This window comes from Mastomys coucha, unplaced genomic scaffold (assembly GCF_008632895.1).
Source record: "Mastomys coucha isolate ucsf_1 unplaced genomic scaffold, UCSF_Mcou_1 pScaffold21, whole genome shotgun sequence".
NCBI classification, from domain to species: Eukaryota; Metazoa; Chordata; class Mammalia; order Rodentia; family Muridae; genus Mastomys; species Mastomys coucha.
In genome coordinates, this window is record NW_022196904.1 from 152,191,616 (window position 1) to 152,212,812 (window position 21,197).

Genomic DNA, 21,197 nt, shown 5'->3' on the forward strand with positions numbered 1-21,197 from the left:
GGCTGAGATAGGAGAAGCAAGATTTCAAGACCCTTATGTTGTACATAGCAAGATACTGTCACAAACAAACAAGCTGACAGTGTATATAGACTGTACAATATTGGACCTATTCTCCAATTACAAAATTAGAGAGAGCATTGGATGACAATCAACAAATTTCCAATTCCTCATATTATTGGATTTCAATCGATTAGGATATGTTGGTAATATTAATTTTCATATTAAGATATTAAGAAAAAGTAATTGTCACTTCCTGTTGTTTTTGTTGTAAAAGGTGGAGTTATGTTTGTGTGGATTTGTTGAAAGATTGCCTTCTTGCTTCTTCTAGGGTATAGTTTTGCTCCTTATGTTGATGTTTCCCATCTATTATCCTTTGTAGGGCTGGATTTGTGGAAAGATATTGTGTAAATTTTGTTTTGTCATGGAATATCTTGTTTTCTCCATCTATGGTAATTGAGAGTTTTGCTGGGTATAGTAGTTTGGGCTGGCATTTGTGTTCTTGTAGGGTCTGTATGATATCTGCCCAGGATCTTATAGTTTTCATAGTCTCTGGTGAGAAATCTGCCATAATTCTGATAGGCCTGCCTTTATATGATGTTTGCCTTTTTTCCTTTACTGCTTTTAAAATTCTTTCTTTGTTTAGTGCATTTGGTATTTTCATTATTATGTGACGTGAGGAATTTCTTTTCTGGTCCAGTCTATTTGGAGTTCTGTAGGCTTCTTGTATGTTCATGGGTATATCTTTCTTTATGTTAGGGAAGTTTTCTTCTATAATTTTGTTGAAGATATTTACTAGCCCATTACATTGGGAGTCTTCACTCTCTTCTATACCTATTATCCTTAGGTTTGGTCTTCTCAGTGCATCCTGGATTTCCTAGATGTTCACAGATATCTTAATATTAATCTTCTATTCACAAATTAGGTGGGTTTAGTTCTACCATCTTTAGTTTTTTCTTTTTTATAGCATTATTTTGTAGTCCTCAATGTTCAAATTTTGTACTACTTTTCCATTTCAAATTGGCACCTAACTACTTTGTACTTCTTGTCTGTGATATTGCAAATGATGTGTTTCAAAGTTCTATTTCTATTTGTATACATTTGTGTTTAGTTTTGTATAAAAGAGGGGTTGGAGAGAGAAAATGGAAAGTAGAAATGATGTAGTTATATAATAATCTCAAAAAGAAAAAAATAATTTTTTAAATTGACACAATAAAAGAAAAGACTCTGCCTCAACAGATTGGAAAGTTTTCTTAGGCAACACACACACACACACATGCTGCATGTGCACACTCCACACACAAATAAGCAAATAAAAATTAAAATTAAAGAATGCATTTGTCTGATTTTGATATTAAAATAATGCCATCTCTCAGAAATCTGGGAAATATTCCTACCCACTCCACATCCTAGAAAAGTTCTTACATAATTAGAACTCTCCCTCCACTTTTTGGCAGAATAGTCTAGTGAAGTAGATAGGTCTCAAGAGATTTTTAATCATTAATTCAATTTCTCTAAGAGATAGGAAACGTCTTGAGTGACTGTGATATGTAGTGTCATACAAGCAATGTGCTTAGACAGAACAGCGAGGAGAAAAAGAGCTAAGTAGAAGCATTCCTCCAGCTTACTCTCTATACCAGGCTGCCCTCAAACTGTCACAGATCTGCCTTTCTCTGCCTGGCAAGACCTGGAATCAGAGGGCCGTGCCACAGCCATCCGGCCATCTTGTGTCCTCTCCCTCTTAACTCCAGATGCAGTGAGACCAGCTACCTCAGGTCTCTGCTATGAGGGGCTACACTCAAATTGTGACTTAAAAACCTTCCTTTTAAAAACAAATGAACAAAAATGGGGCAAAGAGGAAAAGAAAGAAGAGACAGGGAAATAGTGTTTGATTTCTTATTTGACAAATGAGCCATTCGGGTATGCAATATTTAGTTTCAAAATTATGGGAGATTGTTAAAAGGTATTTTTGGTATTGATTTTGAATTTAATTCTTTAAGAAAAATACTTTGTATGATTTGGATCGTTTTTGAACTTAAACAAAAACATTTATCTTGTTAAATGTTCTGTGTGTACTTAGAATGTGTGATGTTTCCCCTAATCATAATGGGGCTATTATATCAACTTTAGTTACATCAAGCTGCTAATAGTGTTATAAAGGTCTTATGTTTTTTACTAATACTTTTACTTATTTTCCTATCAATTACATAGAGAAGGTGAATAAAAACATAACAGTGTATTTGTATATGTGCATACATACATATAATAATGTATTGGGACAGGGTTTTGCTGTGTAGCCCTGGCTGCTTGGCAACTCATTAGACCAAGCTGACCTCAAACTTACAAATATCCAACTCTCTCCAAAGTGCTGGGATTTGTCTGTTTTTACTTGTCATTATATAAATACTTATGCTGTAATATTTGGTTATTTTTTTTTGTTTTCCCTTGTCAAATTTTCCTTTATTATAAAATGGCATGTTTTATTTCTAGTAATATTCTTTCCTTGGAAGCCTAATTAATTTAATGCTAATTTGACCATTCTAGCTTTTTTCATATGATTAGTTTAATATATCTTCTACATCTTATCTCTTTAACCTCTTTTACTCTTTGAAAGCAGGTTTCTTACAGGAATCAAATAGGTTTTTCTTTTTCATCAGACTTGATCATTGCTAACTGGACTTTGATTTTCCTTTTACATATGTTGTAAATACCAGCCTGGTACCATCTGAATTCATCTCTTATCCCATTAGCATATGTTTCATATCTGATAGTGTCATTTTATCTTATAGAAATTTTGTTATATAGTTTTACTTTCTTCTATTCCCCTACTTCATTTTTCTTCTGGACTCCTGGACATTCAACATAAACATATAACAGTAGTTATAGCTGTTTTTTTTTACCAAGGTTTTCATCTGTCACTTATGGGGCAATTATACTTATTTTTCTACCAGATAGAAGTATCAAGACTTTTCAATAACAGTATTAAGACTTCATTCATACAAAGTTCTATTGCATTAGCATCATTGAAGAACTGATAGGCATTATGAGTTTTACTTATTAGGTGTGTCATTTTTTTTATATTCATATGAAAATTTTTTTCTACTTTTACCTGATATATAGATATATTTCCTGGTAGCATTGTGACTTTCCATAACTATGTGACTGCTGGTGAGAAATTTCCCTATTGCATTGGTTTTTCTTTTTCTAGGCACACTCACTGACTGATCATGACTTAGTAGGAAAGTCAAACAGGAACAAGCTGATGAATGAAATAGAGATTAATTCAGCAACTTAGATAAGGAAAAACCAGCAACATGAATGAAAAAATCAGCAACACAGATGAAATTCAACAGCATGAATGAGACATCAACAGGCCAATGAGATGACTCAGCAGGTAAGAACAGTCAGCGTTCAAGTCTGGCAGCTTAGGTTTGATCCTGAAACCCCATATGCCAAGAAATGCACCCTCTCCCCTTTCCTCACCTCTCTCCTTTCCTCACCTCTCTCCTTTCTTCCCTTGTCCCCTTTCCTTCACTCTCCCTTCTCCCCGCCCCCCCCTAACATATGTGCTCAATAATAAAAACTTGAAACAAAAGAAAGACAGCAATATGAATGAGAAATTAGGCCAGGAAATTAAGATTTTGAAAAGGAAAAAATAGAGACATTATAAACGAAGTGCTCAGCAAATTAAATAAAAACAGTAGAACAGCATCATGAACTAACTATGGGAGACGGAGAGTATTAGTGATGGAGGACAAGATCAAGGGAATGCTGCCTTCAGATATCAGTTATGCATGTGCATGTGCAGGTGAATGCCATAGGGACTTTGGTTCTTGAACGGCCCTCCACAACAATGACTCTTCTATGTTATCCTATAGGTGGCTTTCAAACTTTTCACTTTATTAACATATGCAATCCAATGTCTTTCTTATCTCAAGATATATAAGCGCCTGCTATCCCCTTTCCCTGTCCCAGCAACTGCCTTTGGGGTTCTTTCTCAACAGCCAAAAATTTTACCCTTTACTTTTGGACTAAGAAAGCTTTCTTTGTTTGTTTATTCCTCATAGTTCGTACGTCTGTCCCATTTTTCAAGGCATGAAACAAGAAAAATACAGTATAAAGAAAATTCTGCCACCACTTCAATAGCCCAGACCCTTTAACATTTATATTCACACTAAAATTAAACAAATTTCAAATTTAAGCTTTGCCATAGGTATCTATAGAATATATGCTTCATTGACTTTTCCCAAATAGAAATAACAAAGGTCTTTTATCCTCATGTAAGGCACTGCCAACATACCAAATTAAGTATTTCACCAGTGGATTTATTGGGCTTGCTTAAGATGCATGGCTGAGGATTTACTTAGCTAGGTGACCTCAAAACAGCTGCATCACTGCAAGGGATCGCCTCATCATAGACAGCAACTTTATAGAATCAAGTCTGAATTATGGGAACATGCCCTCAGTAAACCAACCTCCTGCCTATCTCCTAGGACTCTTAAGATACTTCCTGGAGTAGCTCCTAGGACACTTGCAGCTGGGATATGGTAGAGAGTACCTAATACCTGAAATACTAATGTGTGTCTTGTGACCCTCCCATTCCTCCTGTTATGGAATGTTAATGGCTCAGTGAATGTTATTATAGATCTAGCTGTTTAAGTATTATTCTGGTTATTTTGTATTCATGACTACATGGTCCTGGGTATTCAGTTTTCCAAGAAGGTGATGGGACACTTGTGTCATGCTGACAGAAAAAAAGACATATTACAATAGTATTGCATCGAACTCTTCACACCAGCCCAGGGAATTTTCTTCAGAGTAAATAAAATTTTAGATCATAAAGAATGTCTTGGGCTAGAGGGATGACTCAGCAGTTAAGAGCACTGACTACTTTTCCAGAGGTCCCGAGTTCTATTCTCAGCAACCAAATGGTGGCTCACGACCATCTGTAATGGGATCTGATACCCTCTTCTGTTGTATCTGAAAACAGCTACATTGTACTTGTACATATAAAATAAACAAATAAACCTTTTTTTTAAAGAAAGTCTTAACAAATTCAAAAGAATTGAAATGATTTGTTTTGTTTTTTCAGATCATAATATAATAGAACTAGAAATCAGTATCAAGAAAGGACAACCATGAAAATGTCCATGTGTGAAACAGTAACATGTACAATGAATATATACAATGAGAATAATTTAATTAACTAATTTTTTAAAATCAGAGAAATTTCAAATGATTACTTTGGTGTACTTCAAGGTATTAATGAAACAAAAGTAATGTGAATTCAAAGGCAATACATGGAAAAAATAATAAAGATGAGGGTAAAAATTAATGAAGACTGATGGAATGAAATATAGAATAAATTAAACAAGGAGATGGTTCTGTAAAACTATAAAAGAGATTGACAAATTTTGTATCAAAAGGGAGAGAAGAGCCCAGTTATTAAATTAAAAATTGGGGGCTGGTGAGATGGCTCAGCGGATAAGAGCACTGTCTGCTCTTCTGAAGGTCCTGAGTTCAAATCTCAGTAACCACATGGTGGCTCACAACCACTCATAATAAGATCTGACAACTTCCTCTGGTGTGTCTGAAGACAGCTACAGTGTACTTATTTATAATAAAAAAAAAATCTTTAGAAAACAAATAAATGAATGAATAAATAAATAAATTAGAAATTTTAAAAGGGAGCACAATAACAGGTGCCAATAATATCCACAGGGTCATTAAGAAGTAGTTTACAAACATTCCAAAACGCTGAACAGCCTAGAAGAAAAAACAGGTGAGTTTGTAGAGCTAGCAGCAGGCTTGTTAAAACAAACCAACAGGACGTAAACTTCAGATCAACAACAAGCAAACGTTTGAAGCAATGTTATAGTCTCCTGACAGAAAAAGCCAAAACCTGAAAAGATTCAGCATCAACTTCTACCAGATCTTGAAAGGAGAGTTAATACCATTATCCCTCAATCCACTGCACTAAATAAAAAGGAAAGGAACACCACCAAACTCATTCCATGAGCTCAGGAGGTCTATATAGACAAAGCTTTTTGTTTTGCTTTGTTTTGAAGCGGCTAAAATGTACTTCCTACCTTGTAGTAGAGCTCAGTACTAGGCTTTTTGAAATACTCCAGAAACGCAGAGATGTGATAGGAGGTTTTAGTCAATTAATTCTTCTTCCTATTGATTGTCAGATTACTCTGTTAGACCATTTTATTCTTACATCAAATTCTGTCATGATCTTTGTTGCTTCCCACGACCAGCATGATGTCCTAAACGGAAGAGCTCTGACCAGATAATGAAAAGAACTGTTATCGGATAAATTCAGCATTCCTTGGGAATCCCATAAGAGGGAGGTTTCTGTGTTCACCAGGAAAGCATATTTCTTTAGATGAAGTTCTGTTCACCAGAAGCCTCTCTTAATTCTCTCACAAAGGTCAACTATCTTGGGCAGGGCCATTTAGTTCCAGGTCAATCCAAACAGACTATAGCAGCTCAAAGAAACTCACCCTGCTGTCATAAAACCATGCTTGCTTTTCTACCATTTTGCTTTTCTCTGTCTCCTGAGAGATAAGTTCCTCAAACTTTTCTTTCTACCCACAGAGTGGTTTAGTTCAGTGCTTTTACTGTGTCCTCCTTTACACTCATTTTACAAAGAAAATGGAAGTCATGTACATGCATATAATCAATGTCTTAGTTCACTAAATAGATTATATTTAGCTTTAAGAGTAGTCATATGCTTCAGTTGAAAGAGCAATATTTTGTTCTTAGAATTAGATAAATGAGTTCACGTTTTACATAAGAAGTGGTACCTTTTTAATCTTTCAGCATCTGTTTCCACTTTATTAATTTTCCAAAATCATAACCTCCTAAGAGTTCTGTAATACGTAAGTATTAATTGTGTCAGTGCCTGATGGAGAGAAAGGTACTCCGATCTACATTAATCTAACAAAACAATCTGTACATTAATCTAACAAAGATGAGAATTATAAATACTTTCACTTCAGAATATCACAATGTCACAGCCTACCCAGAAAAAATAAATAAATAAAGATAAGCACACATAAAAGCGTTGAGGAGAAATGTAATCTTATGCCTTGATAATTAATGTCCAGAACAGGAGCTAAGAGGAAAACAGGAAACCTTGCATCAGAAATGGCCAGACACACCTATAGCAAAGAGAGAGGCAGAAATTAGATGTAAGGAGCTGTTCCACCTTCCAACAAGGATAAGCTTCCAGTAAGAAGTCAGCTGATCAACCTGAAAATCAACACTTTTCAAATCTGTCTAGGGACTTGACAGAGAGGAAGAACTGCCCCATTGTGGTAAGAGGAAGAAGGTTGTTTGCATAAATGTCTTTACCTAACTCTTTCCCTACTAAGACATTCTAAAATTACAAAGTTTAGGAGCACGTGGTCTCCACAGAGAAACTTCAGTCACGACTGTGTCACTTTTTCAGGTTTAAGCAGACAAAGAAGTCAAGAAATATGATGGATTGTACTTCTTTTGGCCATAATTCAATATCCAAGGGTATTGTAAGGAGGAAGGAATCAAGGTGTAAATTTTCAAGACAAAAGGAATGAATGTCAAGTGACTAATGGCTTATTTGGCAGTTTTAGAATGAGAAAGCATAGGCTTATCTAGGTGTGATGGTTTAAATAAAAATGGCCACCATAGGCTCATAGGTTTGAATGTTTAGGTATCAAGGAGTGGCACTATAGGAGGTATGGTCTTGTTGGGATATTGTGGCTTTGTTGGAGGATGTGTGTTACTGGGGGTGGGCTTTGGGCTTTCCAGAAGCTTAACCCAGGCCCAGTGTCACCCTCTCTTCCTCCTCCCTGAAGATTTAGATATAGAGCTCTTAGTTCCTTCTCCAGCAACGTGTTTGCTAGCTTCCCCACATGTTCATAATGGACTACACCTCTAAAAATGTAAGCAAAGCCCAGTTCAACGCTTTCTGCTATATGAGTTGTCATGATCATGATGTCTCTTCACAGCAACTGAACACTGAGACACCAGGCAAAGGGACCTAAGCAAGCCAGGGGAAGGAGGCTGTGTTTCACTACAGAATTTGAAACCAGATCCCAGATGTTCTAGAACACAGCAAAGTCTCAAGGAGGAGGAAGAAGTCATATTGAGAATTAGCTGAGCTAGAGTATGCAGCTTCCAGGGGGTGGTGAGACCAGACTCTGTATCATTCTTGGCTTTTATGACAATGTATAGATTGCAAATCTTTTTTTGTGAGTCTGCTGCCACCTCATTGCAGTACTCTGCAGTCTGTCAGCTTCCACATTCCCATAACCCAGGTCTCCTCTCCTAATAGACAGAACAACCAAAGATAATCAGGAAACCATCATGATGCTCCTACAAAACAAAACCTATTTGCTCATGAGTTGGGTGTTTTCTCCCAGAGTACAAATGCCCAGCACCTTTGCCTATATCCAGCACACACCAATACAAATTTGGCAGGCAATAAAGAAGATACATATATATGAAACAAGTTTCTGTACTATTTGGAGTCTTTAACAAGCAGCCTCACTATGTCAGAGTGCAAGCTATGATGTCCAGGTCTTCTCATGAGAGGCTGGGCTACTGCTTACCACTCTTATGAGCATACTATGATTGATTTTCTTCTACCAGTTCTACCTCCTATTCTTTCTCAAACCCGTGAAGAGCTAAAACCCAGGCAATGGCATCCCCACTGAGAGATCTCTCTTCACTACTTGTTATTTGCAATCTACCTCAAGAGTCCCTGCATCTGAGAGACCCACTTCCTTAAGACCTACCTTTGATAACATGTCGCTTATTAAGGGAAACAGAACCAGGGGTCAACTTGTGTTTCTAACACCCCTTCCATGCAGCTAAGGACATGACTCTTCATATGGCTACGTGAAGCATGTCTCAGCATTTATATTTCAATATTTAATAGCAATCAAAGGTTTTATTTTATAAGATTCATTTTTAAAGTGTGTGTGTGCATGTGTGTACATGTGTGTTTAATTTGAAAGAGAATAAGGAGAAGGAAAGAGAAGGGTTTGGAGGAAATAAATAGAAAAGAAAAATGATGCAATTCTATTATAATCCAAAAATAAATGTTTTCTTGCATAAACAAATACATTTTTAAAAATTCTGCAGCAATAATCTTATCCATGAAATACTTGTCATCAGGACTTCTCTTGAAATTTCAAGATATGCTATGAGGTCATCAATTATCCTGGAAAATCTGAGAATTCAGGGATCTGTCTTACTGTTTATTTGACATATTTCTATTGCCATAAGAATAGTTAAGACTTGACTGTTTACTGAATGATCACGTGGATCAATAATAAATAGAGTGATCCTAGATTTTGTAATTTATAATGTCAAAGCAGCCTCAAGAGACTTGCTTCATGGAACCACACAAAGAGTCAATGATGTAAACCAAATATAAACTAAAAGAAAGACCCAAGTTCAAACTGTGACCTGGTTTAGAGTCTAGATGGCAACTAAATGCAGTGCAAAGCACCTTATCTCACAATGATGGATGTGGCACCATGCATTGATGCTAGAGATATCAACCTAACAAATGTGAGCCATGGCTGAAAATACAACAGTAGGCAACCAGAAATTTCTATACTCAAGGGTACAGATAATGTGCCAATATTTTCCATAAAGATACTTGGATGAAAGCAGGCAAACATGAGAGACAACAGAGAGCTCATGGGTACTGGGTTCTGGAGAACAGTGGTATTATAATATGGGAAAGCCACAAGAAATAGATCTTATATTTTTGATCAGGACTGTCAAACATCTTCACCATGGCCCAAGAAGTACTTTTCCAAGAAAAGTGTCTGTTTATGCAGCTAAAAAAATATTAAGAAGTAGAATAAATGCATTCGTCTAAGGATTCAGTGGGAGGCTAGTACTGTCAACACATCTTGTTTCTGTATTCAGAATCTTATGTAGACAGTCAGACACTTAGGAACTCTCTTAAAAATTGTGTCTGGGGAGGATCAGAAGTAGTGAATAAAGGTTTCTTTGTTTTCATTTTAATTAAGTAAATAGCAAAAGAGAATTGGGAAACAAGTGGTTATTCCATTAGACCTTACTTCTCAAATACTACATGTCTAAAAACTGAACAAGTGACCCATATATAATACAAGTTAAGGAGAGGGAAATACATCTGAGGTAGAGAACTCTGTTTCACAAAAATCACCATATGTGAAGCCTCAGGCAAGTCACAAGTCACTTGTACACAATAATGGCTATGAAGTATAACAACAAAACAGCTACCAGCAAGGATGCCGAGTTGTTTATTACTTAGAAAAGGCCGTGATGTTCCCACAAATGAGGCATACAGTTGCAAGCCCAATTTCTAATAAACAGAAGAGAACAGTGGCATCAAAGATACAGGAAGACCTGTTGAACATACACAGCACAGGGGCCACCCACCACTTCAAGGAGAAAAGGAAGACGTGCGGGCTAAACTAACAGACCACAAGCACTGGGAGAAGAAAATGACTCATGGTATCATGCCATCGTTCTCGAGGTTAGAATGCAATTGACTGGCAACGCTCAGCAATCAGTAATTAAGGCCAAATGGAAATCTTAGCTAAGATTAGAACAAAGGCTAAAGAGAGTGGGTGGGCCAGTGGATGAGCTATCCATAAGAAATTCTTTGATCAGATGGTTTAACTACTTCCCTCAAAAGGAAGAAACAGTTGTTTTACCAAAGCTTAGTGTGGACCCTAGAACTGCACTTATCATTCACCTTGGTATGTAAATATACTTTAAAACATAAAGAAACCATCCTCAGTCCCTTCTACTGTGGAGATGTTTCTCTCAGATATATCATGTAGCTCCCTGGCCATTTTCCACGGGATGAACCACTTCACTTTGATAACGTGGATTCATTTTCAGGCACTAAGATATCCAGTCCAGGCTCACATCCTATCGAAGCACCCCTCAGGCAGCAGCTCTTGCTGGGAGTCCTTTGCAACTGTCTCCTTTCTGCGCACAGGGAATCATTACACTATGGGTTCTTCTAGGTATCTTTTACAACACTCTGTAAGTATTATCGCAAAGTTAACCCTGTAGGCTGCCTCCCGTAGCTACACAGCCCTCACCTAAACAAGCAAGTCTCCAGAGAGAGCAGCCATCACAGCTATTTCGCCTACATGGTCTTGGCTCAGGAAGAAATCATAAATTCTTGCCTTGAAAAATGACAGGACAGTAAGCTATTTATAACAATTCAGTTTTATCAGAACATATTTGCAGCTGTACGTACTCTTTAGTGAACAAATTTAACAGAACATTATCTAAGGCAAAGAATGAAAAGATACACAAAAAGAAAGGAGAATTGAGGAAGAGCCTAGGGTCCATGGACTTCATGCTGTGTTATCAGATCTGGCACTGTAAATTGGGCTTCATCTCCATTTTACAGATGAGTGGGAAGAACTGGAGGGTGTGTAATATTTACCAGTGGTGAACAGTCATCATTTCATTGCTTCAGTTCTCACACTTACAGGATTCCTCTACCCTACCTCAACATTTTCTGTGACTTGACCCTGACCCTTGACAAAGACATGTACACGTATACTTAGTCACATGACTGAGAAACCAAAAGCCATGGACAAACTCAGCATCAGGCATTCCTGCCATATCTACTACAAGAACTCTTATGTAGCCAGGACAAATGAAGCAGATTGGCAAAAAGTCAAAGATCTCTCTCTTTCTCTCTCTCTCTCTCCTCTCTCTCTCTCTGTCTCTCTGTCTCTCTGTCTGTCTCTGTCTCTCTCTCTCTCTCTTTCTCTCTCTCGCTCTTTCTCTCTGGCTTTGCTATGGGTTTTTCTGGCTCCAGCTAATTCCAGGGCTCACCCTCTTTCTTGCTTTTTTTGTTCATGAATTATTTTCTGTTATTCTCCTGAAGTCTAGGCTACCTAGAATATTTTGTTCTTAACCAACTTGCCCTTTACTAACACAGTGCCTTGAAGTGTAAAGCTTGTACAGACTCAACTTTGTTACTTACAATTCTAATATCAGTTTCACTACCCAAGCAAGCCCAGGTCTGGGATGCATGAACCAAACAGGAGCAAGAAGAACTGTGATCACCTAATACAATCAGAATAGATCCAGTTCCCAGATGCTATTTCAGCTCTGCAGCCAAGAGATGACCTAGACAGACTGAAAAACATCCATTACACTTCTGAGAGTCTTCATCAGAGAAGCAGAGAAAATAGAGGTTTGAAGAGGAGACACAGTAATAGGCTGATACATCATCTATGCAATCACTCCACACCTACCTCTTCCAAAACATTTTTTCATTGTGATGACATGTTATTTTCAATTTATCCTATGTATTTGCCTTATCTACCCAAATAGTTTATGGGTTCCCTAAACTTAATAAGATGTTTATTTGTTGTGATATTTGATAACCAATCAATTTTAGATACTACCTTAGGTGCATTAAAATTTAATTTATAGACTTGTTCAAACAGGAGCAAGTGATGGTGTAATTTAGCTATCACACTGTTACTCTTTGCCTTAACGGAGAGTGACATTTCACTGTCCCACACCAGAAGAATGGGTGAACTATCACATTCTAGAGTGAAATGTTTGAATTAATATTAAAAACTCTTTTCCAAATAAAAGGAACTGTTAAACTCTGGAATTATGGTATGGAGAAAAATGTTTAAGGAATTCAGTTTCATCATGGTAATATTTTTTCACTATCTAGAATAACTTTGTTTTAAGTTATGCTGATGCTCTATCACTTAATATGAGTTACAGACTTCATGACCCTCTTCCAAGTCTCTCCAAGTCCAAAGAAACTATCAGACATAAGCAGAATATCATCTTTTCTCTCATTGTACTCTATCACATAGATAGATGTAAAACTTACAGATACTGGCTAAGGACCTCAGTTCTTAGGACTTCAGTTCTTACCCTTGGTAAATGTAGATTTTTGAGAAGTCTGTACTTTATACTATAAAAACGCTTTGGAGATATTCTCATTTGCTTCTTTATATGATTTAAATTTATAATAAAAAGAATCTTCACATAATTAAGCAAAGTTATAAAAGCAGTGTTGGAATTTCACTTTCGGTACAATACAAATAACTAGAATTCTCTACCTTTCTTAGGCAATCAGGAAGCCAGATCAAACATATGTGGTATCTCTTTTTCATAGCTTCCTCAAAATAGGCAGCTATGAAATCATGACCTTTGGAAGAATGAAGGTGAATGAGGCAAGGCACACACTGCTCTATCTTTTGCCTAAAGAAAAAATGTTCTAACTTTTCAACTTGGCTAAGTGTTGGAATGTGTATACATATGGGTCCAGAAAAACACGCACTGAAGGGGATTGAGCAAAACAGTTCCTGGAATTCACGTCTAGAGACAGGTGAGATTTTTTTACATGAAGGTGGAAGGAATTCATCCTTTTGCTCAAAGTCCCAGACCAAATTAGTCAAACACACCAGAACAAAACATAAAACAAGTCTCAGAAGCACCCCAGTAATTCCAGGATGGATCTGTGTCCTTTTTGTCTCAGAAGAAAACATGAGGCGATCCTGGCTAATCATATTAAATTTGACAACAATTATATAGCAACTCTAAAAAGCTTGATAAATAAATCAGAAAGCAATGACATGGAATGTCAAGAATAACATCTCTTCTCTTCAGAAACTAAAAAAGATCTTTAAAGTATCAAGGAGCCATGAGCAGCTAACAGCCAGAGTTCCACATCCCTTGAGCTTCCAAAATGTAGGGAATGTAAAGACCTTCAAGGACTCAAGGGTTGAGAAGATGACTGCCAAAAGTTTTTACCATCCAAATCATCATTGGAATATATTCCAACAGAAAGAAAACCATACCAGGGGGCTGGTGAGATGGCTCAGGTGACAAAGTCACTTGCTGTCCCAGAGTGCAAACACAGTGGCTTGAATTTGATAATGGAAACCCACATAAGGGTTGAAGGAAAGAGCTGAGTATACAAAGCTGTTCCTGAAACTCCACAGATGTGTCTGTGACATGTGTGTATGTCATGTATACACATAACCACACACAAAATAATAAAAACCCTTTAAAAGAAAAAAATAACACCAGATGGATGTTTGAAGCTGAAATTGAAGAAAAAAAAACCACTAGAAACACTAAATATAGATAAATAGAAAAACTTTCCTGATTTTTTAAGTATTTACAAAAAAACAATTGAATGTTTAGAGTTGAAACTGCAGCTCGGGAGTAGATCACTTGGTGAGGTTTGATCCAGCACTAGATAAATATGTGTGTGTGTGTGTGTGTGTGTGTGTATTATATACATATGTATGTGTGTATAATTGAAGTTTAAAGCAAAGATGATAGGTTATACTATTTATAATAGATGAAAATGTATGTAAAATAATAACAAGATATAAGAGGAGACATATAGAGTATTGTACACACACATAAGACACACGCATATGTGTGTATATATATATATATGCATATATATATCAGACTCTGATAAATTTTTGTAAAGCTATTAGAATGGAAACATGACAGGGCATTATAGATACCAACTGTAGAGATAGAATGTAATAAAAGAAGGACTTAATCTAAATGAAGATAAGAAAACAAAAGACAAAGAACAGATGCTGGTAAAAGAAGAAAAAGAGTGAGCATATTAAACATATTAGCCAAGAGTGAAATGCAAATTAAAGCCACAATGAGGCTTCACCACACACGTTCTCAAAAGACTTAAATTAGATCCACTCACAATACCAACTTTTTGTGAGCATGTGGGTCAACGAGACCTCACACACTACTGGCAGAAGTATAAAACAAATGCCATAACCACCTTGGAAAGCAATTCTACAGTGACTTAAGAAGTGACCAAAGCACAGACACAAAGTCAGCTCTTTTAATCTACAGATTCACCTAGAGTCCCACTTAAATGTTCCAAGAGCTTTATTCATCCCCAGAACAAAAACAATTGCAATATTCATAAAAAGGTGAATGGATAGACCATGTGTGAAATACAAGGCAAGTTTGCTTTGCAATACAAGCAGCAAATGACTAATGTATCTAACAGTACAGGGGAGGGGTGGGTCTCAAGCGTTATACTACAGACAAAGCTAGGCCCTGGTCGGTACACTTATTGTAACTGCTTTCACAGCATATGTGCTGATCTAAACTCATTTGACTTGGCTTTTTAATTGCATGCACTTAAAACCAATAAAAATGACTTAAATTTTCTTTAGATTCCAGATACAAAAACAGTGTTTACTGCTTCCCTTTATGCAAAATTGTAGAAAACACAAACTAATCAATAGTGAGAAAAAGCAGTTACTAATCGTTTGGTTGTAGGGATAGAGAGTATACAGGGACGTTGTGGCAGTTTGTAGCTTTGTGCTGAAAAAGACGTAAGGTACCTTGGAACAGTAGAAATCCTCATTCATGGTTGTGATTATAAGGCATAAAAAGTATCTATGTTTTTTAAGTTCATGCCATTTGTTGGGCATAAAGTTTGTACATAAAGTAGGAGAAAAGAAATGTAAGCATGCAGCAACATTTTATCAGTTAATGGGACACTGTCCTTTAACAACCAAGCTCAAGAAAGGCTCTTGACTCAGAGGAACCTTGAGAGCACAGGCTACCATAGAAGCAAGCACTTCGTGTTGCTAATTTTCAAAGACTCTCTTGAGTGTATCACAAGTTTCTGAGAGACTTCATTCCAGTAATTGTTGAGTAAGTACTACCTTTAGCACTTGAATGTGTACGTTCTTTATGACTTTGTCACAGCACATCCTTCCTGGAGCACTGTCTTATTGACTTTCCTATTACGGTGGGGCTTAAGGTTTCAGAGAGTGAGTGTACGTCCATCATGGTAGGAATCATGGTAGTAGGCAGGCAAGCATGGCCCTGGAGCAGTGGCTAAGAGCTTACATCTGATTCACAAACAAGAATGAGAGTGAGTGGCAACTGAGGACCAAGCAAGCAAACATATAAACCTATGATGGACATTCTCATTCAAACCACCAAAAGCATATAAGAAGAACAAATGAAATATTTGTCCAATGAACTAATAGATGGTCAAATTAACTAATTAATGGGGTGAGTTTCTATGAGAATTTATAAAACCAAATATGCACGCACACACATACAACAGCAACATGTCTGGTAGAAAATGTGGTCTATTTGCCTTAGATACAGAAGGACACCATCTGAGCACCAGAAATTCAGTTTTGACTAATTTGCTCAAGAAAAAAAAAAAGGCCAATCTTTGCATGATTAGGAAACCAGTCTTGTGCCAAGCAACACTATAGCAGCATGGTGGTGACTGAGACCTTTATCAGCACATCACTTTGTAATTTACAAATGTTTTGCATGAGCATGATCTCATGGTCTCATTTGTGAACACCATTTCATTCCTAAGTGCCTTTTAGTTTTAAGATTCATTGACGTACTGGTCGGAATTTTCTAGATAGCTTTTCTAATTAGCATTCTAATTAGGTACTCTGTTTTGAAAGAGAAAGAATAGTCATATTTTATAAGACAGTCCAAAATTGACACTGTTTTCACAAAAGGTAAAATAAAATAAAAAGTAAAAAAATAAGAATAAAAGATATGTATCCTTATATATGGATATAGATTAGATAGGGATATCCTGTTTCTATGTTACAGATTTCTCTGATGTATCCTGAAGATTTTCACTGATCACCTGGCTTCCTGTAGCTCCCAGCTACTGAGCTTTCCTTTCTACAGTATCTCTTCTCAACTCTCTTGTTCATCTTTTCGGCTCCCACAGTAAGTCACCCACTGTCCCCCACCTACCTACCACTCAGTGCTGCTGTTATCCAAGGTTCTGTGTCTGTCTGTCACCTCCCCTTGTCATTTTATATGCTTCTCTTAACAGCCACGTGAGGCCTAGTGAGTGACTCAGTGGCATAGTGCCTGCCTAGTATGTCCATGGCTCTAGGTCCACTCCATAATACTTAAAAAAAATTAAGGTAAGGTAGATAATTGTAATAATGTCATGATCCCAGATACTACTAAAATCATATTTCTAACACCTACCTCATTCTACAGCTCACCTCGTCACTGGTCCTTAGCAAGTGCCTTGCAGAAAGCAGGTCAAGTTCTCACTACACATTCCCTTTCTGCTGTGTTTTGGTTTTATTTATTGGAATTTAATTCTACTCAGTTGACTTGAAAATCATTCAGGGCACCTTCCCTTGCTCATCTTTCCATATTAAACCTCACAAAGGACTAGGACTTTCATGGAGCAGATGTTTCTAAATTTCTACTTTTCTGTGTAATAAACCTCAAGTTCATCAAACTTCCTCAATTGTGTCATTCTCAAGACTCCAACTGAATCCCTGTCCAATGAATCACTTGTTGAAAGTGTCAAGCAAATAGCAACATGGACCTCCAGAGTTTGAGGACCCCTGCCACCCTGATACTTGGATGCAACACTGTATGATAAGTACATGATAGGGCACGTTAGGGTGAAGTTTCCCCCAGTGGAGAGAACCAGGAGTACATTTGCGTTGTGAATTTCCACATGGGATGGAAACATGAGTGGGACCCAGGTAGTCAAATTTGTCTCCCATCATCTTTCCACTAACTGCCCAAAGGCACAAGTGCATTTCCACATACTGTCATGCTCTTATAACTGATACACTATATTCTTTCGTAGCTTGTTGGAAGTGACAGAAATGCAATAAATAATCGCTTGTCATTGCCTCACATCTAGCCACTTGGGTGAATGACTATAATACATCATCTAGAGCCTGGTGTGTTGCAAGTCCTCAATTACAGACACAATTGTCATGACACACTGACAGCCCATCAACCAAAAGAAGCAAAAATATCATTCTTTCTTTGAACAGGCTAACTAAAGTTTATGGAACTAATTTCAGTTGCTTATTAAATTAATTTGCATCTACTTCACTTATTCATTCTACTTTTAATTGACAAATAAAAATTACATATGCTATATATTCATGGGACCCAAAGTAATGCTGACATTATGCCTATTTTATCAAAAGTAAACTAGTTATGTTTACCATGTTATCTGGTTATTACCATGATTCTTGGTTATCTGGAAGATAACCAAATGATTATGCTGATCTTTCTGTAGTAGGATTGTATCTTTTCACCAGAGTATTCTAAAACATTTTTCTGTAAATTTTATACATTTTGTATGAGAGCATATTACATTATTACTAAGCTATCAAACTATATTTTTGTGTAGAAAAATTAGTAAATGAAATATGATAGAATTAATAGAAAGCAAGAACCTCTAACAATGTGGAAATAACTCAGTCGGAGAGCCCTTACCTGGCATGTGTGAAGCTCTTGGCTTAATACCCAGTACCACATTTGAGTATAAAATTATTAATTCTAACATTAATAATTACAGATTTGAAAGGATTATTGGAGAGCAAAATAAAAATGAACAAAGAAAAAACCCTAAAGCCTCCAATAGCAAACCAGGTGAACCTAGAAGCCTGAAGACCTCAGGTTAGAAAATCTTGCCTAAGATTTTATTCTTGCCCTTATTACTAGAAAATCAACTCCATACTCTCTCCCTTCCCCTCTCCCTCTCCCTCCCCCAACTCTCTCTGCATGTGTGTTCTTTCTAAAAGATATAACTTCAAATACTGATATCCCTATGATTCCCCAGGTGTTAGAGGTTAATAAAAATGGTTGAGCATATTAAATAGGATACTACTACTACTCAGATCCCCAAGAAACAAGCCTGAGGCTAGATAGCTTTCGCAGATTATCTCTACAATGAGGTCTCAGCCTTCACTTTCCATTCTTAGATTAAATGAATTAGCTAATAACTAGACTATATGGATTAGCAAAAAACAAACATAATGTCTAGGCTTTTGTCATTTGAAATTTCTACCAGTTTATCTTTGAGGGAGCTTAAATTTTGGCAGAAACAGATTCCAATAAAAGCTAGTCAAACACTCCAAAATGGAACACATCATACACTATCCATGGGTGCTGCAAATATACTTTATGGCCAATGGTAACTTCTTACCTCTATTTATAAACCCCCAATATGTGATGTCATGTCTTTGTGCTTTCTCTTAATTTGTTTTCTCTCCTGAGCTGCATTTAATTCAGGACTTTGGTGTATACATCTAAACAGCAAACATATTTCATAAGCCCACATGCTGACCTGACCTGACCTGACCATAGGTTTTAGCAGCACAAAGCCCAGTTATGAGTTGCTACACCAGAATCTCAATGTGCACTGCTTCCTTAACATAAAAAAAAATCTAAATATGATCAGTTGCCAAGGGAGAAACTGGACAACCATACAGGAAAAGACATTGAAGAACTGTTAAAAACCATCCCAATTTCTCAGGAAACAAAGGAATTCAACCATAGAAAAACAGAAGAAAAACCCAAGAGGGGATAAAAATGCTGAAACAAAATTTGGCAGAAAACTTCTCCTTCTAAGGAATGCATTAAATCCCACAAACAGATGGTTATTTTGAAATACCTTTTTTGGGTGGCATCCTGAAGGTATCCTGTCAGATTGTCTCCAATCGGGAATTGCAAGTTGAAGGGGCAAAACTTGCAAGTTTGATCTAGTACCTCCACACACTGCCTACTGCCTGCCACAGAGTCTCTCTGGTGCCATTTCACAGTCTGAAACATAAGAAGGTACTAATTTCCTCACTATTAAATTTTCATGGCTGTTTAGTTTACCATTTAAGGATGAAGCAATCAGGTCAAAGGATCCCATTTGTACCTTATACTCAAAATAAAATTGGTATGATCCTATATGCCATATTCACCCAGAATCTGTTTTCTTTCCATTTTGTCTGGGCTTTCCTGTCTTCCTTATAAAGTCCTACATGCTAGGGCTTTGTCCTAATTACATATAGTGAGGGCAGTGTCAGTTCACTCTTAGAAAGGTGAGAAATACTAGCCACTAGGATTACTTGGTAAATTAAATGAGTAAGTAACGAAGCTACGCCCACACCTGAACTCCAGGTCAAGGCTGCACAGCTAAGAGCTTTCAACTTAGTATTTATCTTTAACATGTAGGTTATAACATGACCCACTGTACCCCCTTTTCAACTTTTGTGAAGTTATAACCTCCTCTAAGAGAAAATTGTTATTTTGTAGGGGTGAAGAGACCTTGGATGTATAGTTTTTTGCTCTCTCTATTAAAAAATTGTTACACACAAAAAAAGACAACTACATTTTAGAATGATTAAAAAGGTTTCCATCATTGAAAAGAAAGAAAGAAAAAGACAAAGAGTGCTGAAGTGTAATTTTCAAAAGAAGCCAGTTTTCAAGCCTGAAGACTCTGGCATTCTCTGGTTACGTTGGTGATAGCAGGCCTGGCACACTGACCTTGGCAGAAGGAATTGATGGTTTGAAATGGATCCTGTTGGCACACGTATACCAGAACTGCCCTTGGCTTTGCAAATCGATTTCTACTCACACACGATGCTTTTGGAATTTAAAGGCTCATGTGTAGACTTTAGCCTATGCGAGTTCCAAGTGACAGCTTCAAATCAACTTCCGTTTTATAAAATAACATCTAGATCTTTCCTTTGTGGGCACTGATCTTAACTGAGATTATTACACAGTTATCAAAGTACTTATAAGTACAGACATCCAGGGTAGTTTGATAAAGAGTAAGGTTCTATTGCAGATTAATGTCCAATTTGATCTGACCTATATTAACAAAAAAATATAAATTACTTTAAAATGAATGTATAAATAAGTCAACAAAAGATACTTTTATGGCGTTGCACCTACAAAATTACAATAGTGAAAAAATATAGTAACAATAGAGGGAAAAATCATGAAGATCAGTAAACCACATTAAGATAAAAATCTCTCAGTCAAAATGTTTTAAAGCCCAATAAAGTAGAAGCTGCCACTTACAGCTCACTGCAGGCCACAAGTAATAGTATAAGAAAGTCTTTCAGCAGAGAAGGATGAACCCTGCAACAAGAGAACACTAAATAAGATTTTTAGAAGAAACACTTTCTAGGTAAGGGCTTAATGTGAACCGAAGCCCCATAAGGAGCAAAATCCTAGGTAACTTTACATAGAGAGAGATTGCAGCCAGTACACACATGAAAAGAGCCCAAACTACTAAGCCAGGCAATGGCAGTACATGTCTTTAATCTCAGCACTTGGGAGGTAGAGGCAGGTGGATTTCCGAGTTTGAACCAAGCCTGGTCTACAGAGTGAGTTCC

At 36.8% G+C, this 21,197-nt stretch overlaps 1 protein-coding gene across 8 annotated transcripts in view; it reads right to left on the reverse strand.

Annotated features, from left to right (window-relative positions):
• Tmc1 (transmembrane channel like 1) overlaps nucleotides 1–21,197 on the reverse strand; it is a 184,533-nt gene that overhangs the window by 154,303 nt on the left and 9,033 nt on the right. For 6 of the 8 annotated variants that reach the window (XM_031389908.1, XM_031389909.1, XM_031389902.1 and 3 more), the window contains 3 exons: nucleotides 20,881–20,940; nucleotides 20,341–20,667; nucleotides 19,478–19,626 (listed from right to left, as the gene is read on the reverse strand). In XM_031389908.1, the coding sequence (XP_031245768.1) occupies nucleotides 19,478–19,493 (16 nt within the window). In that variant the 5' untranslated portion in view covers nucleotides 19,494–19,626; nucleotides 20,341–20,667; nucleotides 20,881–20,940. Of the gene's footprint in view, nucleotides 1–19,477; nucleotides 19,627–20,340; nucleotides 20,668–20,880; nucleotides 21,056–21,197 lie in introns of those variants that run through there. The other 2 variants (XM_031389907.1, XM_031389906.1) reach the window with 2 other exon arrangements.